Source organism: Eupeodes corollae, chromosome 1 (genome assembly GCF_945859685.1).
Source record: "Eupeodes corollae chromosome 1, idEupCoro1.1, whole genome shotgun sequence".
NCBI classification, from domain to species: Eukaryota; Metazoa; Arthropoda; class Insecta; order Diptera; family Syrphidae; genus Eupeodes; species Eupeodes corollae.
Window position 1 is genome coordinate 132,526,353 of NC_079147.1, and position 10,269 is coordinate 132,536,621.

General features: G+C 34.1%; 1 protein-coding gene across 1 annotated transcript; it reads right to left on the reverse strand.

Moving 5' to 3' along the window:
- Window positions 1-2,325: 2,325 nt before the first annotated feature.
- LOC129942310 (farnesol dehydrogenase-like) lies at window positions 2,326-3,722 on the reverse strand. Its single transcript, XM_056051181.1, has 5 exons — window positions 3,502-3,722; window positions 3,131-3,429; window positions 2,895-3,039; window positions 2,633-2,773; window positions 2,326-2,550 (listed from the first exon to the last, which is right to left on the reverse strand). The coding sequence occupies exons 1-5, from the start codon at window positions 3,631-3,633 to the stop codon at window positions 2,509-2,511; spliced, it is 759 nt and encodes a 252-aa protein (XP_055907156.1). The 5' UTR covers window positions 3,634-3,722; the 3' UTR covers window positions 2,326-2,508.
- Window positions 3,723-10,269: the final 6,547 nt, after the last annotated feature.

Consider the following 10,269-nt stretch of genomic DNA (forward strand, 5'->3'; position numbering starts at 1 on the left):
AACCATAATACCAATTCAAATCCAAAGAAGGACAAAAAGGTAGCCAACCCAACAAGGGTGTAGTTCGTTGATTACGGATGCTGTGCACGATTTTCAAGGTATAAAGAAGTATTTCCAAATGTAGGTTTAAGATGAAATGAAATGTTCAGTGTTGTGTATTATATGAACATGTAGGAAAATATATAGAAGAAACACTTTTGAACAGAACGGACAGACGTTACTAGCAATTTTGTTTCGCGGAAATATGTATGTACAATGTACATGTTTATGTGTATAAACAAAAATCTATACACCTATATAATTTATATTCAGGTTTTCCCATTAAGCAATAAAGTCACATACATACAAGCACATAGTAATCATTCCACCAATATGCGAGTTTTTCTTTTTCAGAATACGAATTTTACCCAAACAATAACTGACTGCAGGAAAATTGTGATGTCCTTTAAATCGATGAATTATCTTATGTTTTGGTTGATTTTTCTTTTGTCATTTTCTACACCATTTAATATAATAATACATATATTATGTTTTTACTAATTTATTGGAACAATTCTGCAAAGAAAAATCTTAAGCAAAGCGAACTCACCCTTAAATTTATAAATTTTACATTGAATCCAACTATAGTTGAAATCTCTGACATGATTGCCAAGATGATTCAATAGTTGTGAAACTTGACCTAGAACGATCATATTTGTGTTTAACTTAAGATTCTGTTTGGACGATAAGAAGCGGAAAATTACAGCAATTAAAACGTGACCAGATTTTAGATTTTTGGGAGGAAAATACCGAGGAATGCATTAATTTAAGAAAGGGTGTTTTTAATAATGGGTTTTTAACTTAAGAAAAGGTTAGAAGTTGTTTTGACAGCAGGTGAAAAATTCAATTGTTTTCTTAGGCCACAAAAAAAGCGGTTAGTAAAAGTAATTCTTTGTTTGAGCATAGCGCTGGTTTTGCTTTTTGTGTTCATAGCGGAGCCTATAGGTAGACAAAGTCCTTAACTACCTCAAGTTTACGTCTGTCGATGTTGACGTTTTGACCGAAATGACGGTATTGCAGCATGTACTTTGATTTGCCACCTCTGCCTCGATACTCGCAAAAGCATCACATCAAGCGAATTTCTTCCGATTACATCAATATCATCACCATATGTCTGTAATTGGACAGACTATGGAAAGATAGTGTTGAGCTTTGCACACAATGACAATGTTAAAGAAATTGCATGACAGTGCATCACATTGTCTAAATCCTTTTTTGACATTTAACGGGTTATGTTAAGTTTTTTACAACATTTATTTCGTCTAAATCGGGAAAACGGGATTGTTAGCTTTCGCCGTCTATATAGAAACGAGCATCCTGCCTGACAGCGGAATTCGGTTCGTCGTCGCCACTATATGGTCTGCACTTCCATATCCTTCGATCGATGCGCCTGAATCGGATCGAGCAGGCTATTTTTCCCAATCATTCCACCAAAGATATCCCTTCCTGGCTTGGCACTAAAATCACCCAGGACAATTTTAACGTCGTAACCAGGACACTGCTCATATGCTTTGTCCACGAGCACGAACAAAATATCCTTGGTGTCTGCATCTTTCTCTTCTGTTGGGGCATGTGCACATAGCAGGCTTATGTTGGCGAGTTTAGCCTTGATGCGGATTGTAGTGAAGAACTCGCTCACACTGATGAAACTCAAGACTTTTTGCCTGAGTTTAGTTCCGACAACAAATTCCTCCTTTGTTCTCGGTAGCAGTCGCCTTAGTATACGTAGCAATCTTTTAGTTTGCATTTGCCCGGTCCATCGCACTTCTTGGATGGTGGTAATATTAGGTTTAGGGCTTCCGCTAACTGTTCGGTTGCACGTGTCCTACTAAGTATCTAACATTCCACGTACAGCTCCAGAGGTCTTGCCACTTGCGAGGAATTTACAAATCCTCCAAAAGTAATTCTTGTCATGAAAAGTGTTTTCTCAAATTAGCCACTTAGATTTGGCTAAAACTCACCTCCATCCTTGACAACATTACTCGCACACAGGAATGGTTGAGAATTGTAAGTCACTAGTTCTCAAGACACTGTTTTGTCACCTAGTATACGCATGTATAGACTACCAGTTGACTGCTTTTTTAGAACTGATAACCCTTTTATGTACAAATATCTTATAACTTATAGAATACTTTCAACTTGTCGAAAATCCTTAAAATTATTCTGATTGAATGTGGATGTTTTATTTGTTATATATAAACTTTGAATATTTACATAATTTTCATCTGTTGCCGTACGAAAAACAGAGAAAGCTTTATCTTTCAATATCAGTGAAAAATGTGTTGCCATACTTAAATAGTTTTATTTTATTTTATATTAATAATCCTGTGTTTACAATAGAAATGCAATGTAGTCAGGATATCAACCAATATTTTATTAAAAACAATATATAGCATTATAGCAGCTGTTCCGCCATTTTTCATCGAAGGATTTGAATTTTTATTTACTTCTATTTAAAACTGATTTTCTTCACAAGAACTCCCCTCCAGGCTTAATTATAATGTCTTGAATCTTAAAACAAAAAAATCAATTATTAATCTTATATGAAATATATAACGATAAAAATTCATTTATAGATAGTAAACATTTTTACCAATACATTATCCGGAGTACATATAGCAAAAATCACAGCTTTTGCAACTTCAGCTGGGGCAAGTCGCGGCATCAATGTAACCAAATCATTATCTGAATTAGCAGTAACTATGTCGTTCTCCACAAGCCCGGGGCTAATATTCTAAAAATGTATAGCTCGGATACATATATAGGCATAATCAATTTTAATTGACTGACACATCTATGCGTTTAATCAAAACAAGCAACGAACACATCACAACACAACAACGAAACTTGCTTACCATTATTTTAGCTGCGATTTCGAAATACATCACCTCCTGCCTTAGGCATTCCGTAATAGCAGTCATGGCGAATTTACATGCTGGATACATTCCGTTGACGGGCTTCGTTCCCGGCACACAAGTATTCAGCTTGTGTCCTAGAATACTAAAAGGATATTTGAATATTAAATACACACACTACACTCAACTGTACAATTTGCGCTTTGCACCAGAGGATAATAATCTAATAAACCGACCTATTGATGTTAACCACAACTCCGGACACGTCGCGAGCTTTCATCATTTTAAGAGCCTGCTTTGTGCAGATTATGAGTCCTATAATGTTAGTGTCCAACATTGTGCGAAAATCCTTGATATTATTGTTGTCCAACAACAGAAATTTACTTGTAGTAGCTGCGTTATTTACTAAGACATCGATGCCACCAAATGTCTTCTCAATCCAAGTAAATGCAGTGCTAACCGATGCCTCTGAGGTTATGTCACATTCGACGGCATTAAGCTGACCTTTTGCACCGACAACATTCACACGTAGAGCCTTATTTTATATTTAAACTGGATTATTTGAAGAACAAATTTTTGATGATGAACAACTCTATATGAAACCAACCTCAACTTTATCCTTTCGCCTAGCAAGTCCGCAAACAATCATTCCAGCTTTTACCAGCTCTACAACAATTGACGAACCAACACCGCCAGTAGCACCGGTTACCACTGCAACCTTACCAACCCACCGTTCCATGATACTGACTATTTTTTTAAATTATAAGTATTAATTTGAATTCGCGGGAATAAAGCGCTATAGGAACACAAGGCGAACTGAGGATACAACGGTTTGTGGTTCTTCTATTTATATTATTATGAGGATCATCGATGAAACGGAATATCTTTTTCGTTTATACGGCATACAAGGCCTAGAGCTTTTATCGACCGTTTGTTTGAGTTATTTTTCGATATTTTAGGATCAAAGGAATTTCTTGGTCGATTGAGTGTATATATAGGGTGGGTAATTAATAGGTTGTACGAATGATATCAAATAGGCGCCCTGTATTAGTTTATTTAAGCCGAAATTTCACCTTCATAATAAGCTAGTAAATGGACTATTATTAAAAGGTGCATTGATAATTCTATAACACGAACGTGCATATAGATTTCAAGGTGTTATATAAGGCAATATTTGGCCATCATAATGTAACATAATTATGAGTCATTTTATACATGTCTTGAAAAATTTGAGAACAGAAATTCTAGATCCATGCAATACCACTCAAGAAGAGGCTAGATGCATACATAGACATAAAAGTATCTTAAAATATTAAATAATTTACACTTAAAATTTGTATTTCGTTTCCTTCTAAAAATAGAAAATTTCATATGCTCTAAATATGAGGACATTATTTCTGTTGGTTTTTTGATTCCTTTCATTTTTATGTTGTCTTAAATAATATATTTCAATGAATTAAAAAGTGATATATCAAAAAATTTGGCGATACACGATACAAGTGAAATTAAAACGAACAGCATCAAAATAATGTTTTTTGAAAATAACATCGAACATTTTGTTTACGTGTACACAACTTGAAAGTGCACTCTTGATGTCTGCACAGAGATGTATTAGACTGTAGTTCCTTATTTATGGCAATCATTGGTTTAATATATTTCATATTGAGCGCTATGTTAAGAAGACATACAATCTTCAATATTTGCGGATTTGAAAATGTGACTTTGTTATTTTTTTTTCTTTCTAAAAATGTGCTCCCCATATAGAACTTAAAACACATGAAATTAAATACTTGTTGGTTTTCGTGTCACAAAGAATTGTAATGAATGTTGATCTAAGCGCGTAAAGTTTCGTTTGGTAAGCGATAAAACAGTAAGAGAAAATGAACGTACTACATAGGTCTGTTTAGTAGTTGAAATAGCCTGGCGTAAATATTCAAAATAATTAGATTTTCTAGGTCTAGCTACTGTCAAGTGCAATCAATTGAAACATATTTTAGAGTCACTACAAATATATGTACATATGTTTTATATCGCTTGATTTCTAAGCCTTTGGGATTGTACAGATGTTTGTGTTAAAACCTAGATCAATAAAAAAAGTGCCTATACTGTGTTGGAATTAAAACCAAAAATTTGCTTTGTAATCTTATTTAGGGTTTTGTAGAGGATAAGGGGCATAATGTATGTGTCATTAGGTACTTCTAATTGGAGGCAATAAACTTTCTTCAAAACCAGCAAAAAAAAATGTTAATGTTTAAATAATGTTTATTTACTTAAGGTCCTACTTACTTATGTACTTACTTACTGAAGGTGACGCAACAGTCTTGTGTGAACTAGGGCCTCACCAAACAAACTTATCCATCTAGCTCGGTCCCTAGCTAGATGTCTCCAGTTTCGCGCTCCAAGTTGGGTGGGGTCACTTTCCACTTGTGCGCATGCATATGATCCGCAGTATTCCTCTATTGCACTGTCCTGTGGGTGTGGATCCGAAGACTTTCCGGGTCGGAGCATTGGTTTCCATGCGCTCTACGCTCTACGCCATCCCAGTCGTTGGACTTTTACCCTTCTGGCTAAGTCTTAAAGTCTCACATAAATATTTAAAACTTTTACTCAATTTTTATATGTTCTTAAAAATTTGTTCCGAAGTTGGTTTGTAACTTATATTCATTATTTGCTTTATTCTTCGGTCCTTATCGATTTTCTAGATAATGACTCTTCTCAATAAGATGGACGTTTCAAAACTTTGAAACTACTGCAAATCTGCATTAGGGCATCGACAAAGGATACAAAATTGAGGCCAAGAACACTTTAGTAAAGATATAAATCCTCGGTGGCCATATTGGTTTGCCTACCAGCTAAACCGTAAACCGGACTCATAAACTCATTTAAGTAAGCGTTTTATTTCTCCTCTGATTTTATTAAATTTCCCCTAAAAACTTAGTTGTATTCGTCCACATTACAAATACAACAACGTAAACAAATGGGTTTTTACCATTGTTTAAATTGTTTATGCTCATTCCAAGTAAAATAAAAACTTGCAGTGGTTATTTAAATATGTATATGAATATTTTATGCCTATATTATGTTCTAATGTAGTACCTGTAGCGTGATGATTAGTGCGTTGGACTGTCTGAGAACCGCGGTTTCATGAGGTTCAATGACGATTCCTTGCCATAATCGCAGAGCAAACGGGACCAAGTCCCTTGTTAGTGACGAAGGTTGAGCTTCAGCTCATCTTTAATTCGTAAAAAAAATAAAAAGTCAGCAGGTGTCGATGGTATATCCAACGTTGTACTAAGACATTTACCGATGGAGGCAATTGACATTTACACCACACTCTTCAATATTGTACTGAATAATACATATTATCCAGTGCATTGGAAACCGTTGTGGTTCATCCTCTCCCGAAAAAGGGAAAGGACAACTCCAACCCGTCAAATCTTCGGTCGATAAGTCTTCTTCCGAGCACCAGCAAAGTTTTCGAAAAAATCGTTAATAGGACTCTGACTAAGTGTTCTGCGGACAACAAAATAATTCCGGATAAACAGTTCGGGTTCAAGGCGGGTCATGACACAATTCATGCTGCGTCTAAACTCGTTTCTGATATCCAATGGAATAAATGAAAACAATAATGTACAGGTGCTGTTCTGGTTGATTTGGAAAAGGCCTTTGACACCGTATGGTTAGAGGGTCTTTACCTAAACCTGAGCAGGCTTGGCATAAGCAAGCCATTGTTGTATATACTTTATGATTTATAATATATGCTTAACCGTAGAAAGTTTGTTGTCAAAAGTGGCAATGTAACTTCTACCACAACATTCTCAATTAAAAATAGTCTTCAACAGGGAGCGGTGAATTCACCGATTCTCTTCAGCATTTACACCAGCGTTCTGATAGGTAGTCTTATAAAGGCAATTGCGTACGCCGATGATCTAATTGCGTATATAACGGCCCGAAAGGTCAGAACATATAAATGCTGTTCTGACCAGGGCCAGAGGAGCCTTCGCTATGACGAAACGGCTGTTTTTTAGCAGTCAGTTTGACCCCAGAGTGAAGGTAATTTGCTACATGGCCCTCATACGGCCGATGATCGTTTATGGTTGTCCTGTGTTGTTCAACGTTGCCCCTTCCCAGATGAAGAAGTTTCGGGTGTTCGATCGGCAGTGTTTACGACGCTGTACCGGCGTATATCGAACAGCCGAATCTTCTTATGTGCATTACTATTCCAACGAGGTCCTATACAAAGGGGCTCGAATCAACAGAATTGACAATTTCGTGATAAAACTCGTTCGAGGTCACATTGCAAGAGCTATATCTTCGACCAACAATTTAATTTTTGGGGCGTTCTATCCGAACGACGAGTATTTTGAAAATGCATTAGTATTAAGTGTTATAGTTTAACTTAGAGTGTCCGTATGGGACCATTAGGCTAGTTTAATGAATTTTTGTCTAGCTTTAAGATATGTTTAAGAATGAATTAATAAAAATAAATTTAAAAAAAGTGCGTTGGACTGTCATGCGAGGAATTGACAAATCCTATAAGAGAAATTCTTGTCATCAAAAGTGCTTTCTCAAATTGTAGGTCCCTTCCATCTCTGACAACATTACTCGCACCAAGGAATGGTTGAGAGTTGTAAGTCACTAGGCCCTGGTTCTTCATGTGGAAACAAATTCTTGTTGTTTTTGTATGTCATGCTTTTGGTCGTTCCTTGAACAAAAAAAGTTATAGAAGTTTTAAGTTGAAAAACGCATTTTAAATCAGGGGTAGTTGTCATATATTTGTGTGTATCTTTCTTGTAGTGTGGAGATTTTTAATGATTTTTCATTCAAAAAAAACCTAACGGACGTCTGAAGACTCCCAAAATTTGCTTCAGCTTCTAAGTATATTATGTTATCTGTTTTCAACCTGATCGCATTGCAGGGGGGCATGAGACAAAGGGCTTATAAAAAATATTAAATACCTGTACATATATTAATCCATTCAAGTTGTTAATACAAAACATCTTAGATGAATTTTGTACATTGAAGTCATTGAATAAGTTTGGACAACTAAAATTAATGCCCGGTCCAATTATATACATGTCAATATTTTTGTCAGTTTTTTTTTTGCCTCAGTATATATCGTTCATGGGTGGTATTTGTCCTTGGTGGAAAAAAATGGTCCAAATGTTATGTTAGCTGATATTCCAGGCAGTGAAGCGATCAATATTTTAAATTTTTAACTTAATACCATACAAATATTTCATTTTCGAACACAACTGTTTCCACTACTCAATTCCAACATAATTTGTAAACAAAAAATAATCAAAATCTCGAATTTGAAGATCAAAAGCTCAAATAGTATTTATCTGATTTTGAGTACGTTTATAATTTTCTTGTTAAATACTATTTATTGTTTTAGCATTACAGCTTACAGCATTTAGGCTACAAGTTTTTAAGCTGCATAAACATGCATTTAATCACATTACAATTTATTTACAGCATTTAATCTTAAACCCACAACCTCATTTCCATTATAACATTTATTTTACCTATTTTGTTTAAATTTTCCTTACCTAAAAAAATTTTAATTCTGTTGATTAATCTTCATTTATCCAATTCGATTTCTATTTTTAATTCATTTCATCTTTGATAATATAAAATACTTAGAAAAACATAAAATACTCTTGTGGCAATGAGCTTTTTATTTTTATTTTATATGACCCTAAATATTTATTTAATTTCGACTCTTTAAAAATACAATTTATCTGACATTTTAAGTTTAATATGTTATCAAAGATTATGTTAAAATAATTTAGATTATTAATTATTGTTGTTCTTTAGTTTGAATAAAATCAGAAAAATAAACTAAATTTTTGAAGACTAACGTTAAATTACTAACATAGCTATGCATTAAGTCAGTTTTGTAAAACTTAAAAAAACCTAAGTTTTTGTGTTTGTTTTCTCTGCTCTGTACCTGAAACTGAAAAGTTAGTCGGAGAATGGCCTCAGTTTCAGAATTGCATTGCGCGGATTTCTTACATACAATCCAAATTACCGTTCGAGTTCATCAGCCTGGTTTGCTTCGAGAAACAAAGTTATTTCCAAGTTCCAACAAAAATGACCGACGGCGACGTGACGGTGATAACGACGGATGGTTGAAGGTTTGTAATGTTCGGGTTTTTTACATATCAAAAAAACTTCGGTTCACGATCCGCCTGGTTTGCTTCTTGAAACAAAGTTATTTTCAACAACAACGCACAGTGGCCCTTTCCTTTTATTGTTTATTTTTTTAGTTGAAGTCCATTGCTCATAGTGTCAACAATTGCGTAAGGCAAATATTTAAAAGAATAGTTATTGAAAAGAGTAAAAAAGTAAATGTAAAAAGTCAATATAAAAGTTTTAAAAAGTGGATATTTTGTTAATTTGTTTTTCATAAATGAATTTAATTTAAAAATGAGTTTTGGTTTTGGTAGGAGCAATTTGACAGAATAGACAGAATAGACAGAAATAGGCAAATAGAAAGTGATATTGAGAGTGGGATTGAAAACAGTACCTAGTTTCAATGCTCCACAGACAATATTTTTAATATCTTTTCAAATCAATGTGAAAATAGTTTATTGGTTTACTAAACATAATCCTTCACGGGATTGTACTGAGGACTTATTAAAAATTCTGAAAAGTAAAGATTTACAAGTACCGCTCAATTTAAACAAATTTTTAATGTCTTCTTAATCCATTGAATTTTCACCCACTAAGCAGCCAAGGACGATTAAAAAAACGGTAATTATAACTATTATTATTTTATTAAATTACAAGATTAAATTTCAATAATTCTACTTTACATTTTTTATAGGATCAACAAGATCCTTGAATCGATCATAATCGAAGAAATAAGAGCGGATATTAAAGGTTTGTGTATCACCATGGAGCAGCTAAAGGATGGGATCTACAGAAGAGCACCCAAAGAAATACGTAAGTATCCTATAATCCTACTTCGAAAGATTAGATTTTCTTAAATTAATACATATTTCTATTTATTTTCTAAGACCGATATTTTCACGAAAATTATAGTTTCATCCGGAGAGGTTTCGGATAAGAACATTATTTGGTCAGAGATTGCAATGGACTTTAGCTATGAGAGAACTAATAAAAAACATCCTTTTAAAACGCTCATAAACTTTAATGCATGTTTATATAGTAAGTTTAACATTTATTTTTAACCCTTTTTAATTTTTGTCCAACCCTATTAATATTATCCACTTGTTTTTTTTTCAGATGCGGTAAAAAAGATGGCCCTTCTGCAAAACTTCTCTATCGAAAAGTTATCCAGCAAGGGTTTAATAAAAATAAAAATCAAATTTGGCAATAACTTTTTCACTGCCAATCTGGTGCCATT

What these genes read in the sequence shown, in the direction of transcription:
- LOC129942310 (XM_056051181.1), bottom strand. Translation starts at nt 3,633, where the DNA reads ATGGAACGGTGGGTTGGTAAGGTTGCAGTGGTAACCGGTGCTACTGGC. An exon ending in GGCGAAAGGATAAAGTTGAG is followed by an intron (nt 3,430 to 3,501) that starts GTTGGTTTCATA and finishes ATATAAAATAAG; the next exon opens with GCTCTACGTGTGAATGTTGT. An exon ending in GTTGTGGTTAACATCAATAG is followed by an intron (nt 3,040 to 3,130) that starts GTCGGTTTATTA and finishes ATATCCTTTTAG; the next exon opens with TATTCTAGGACACAAGCTGA.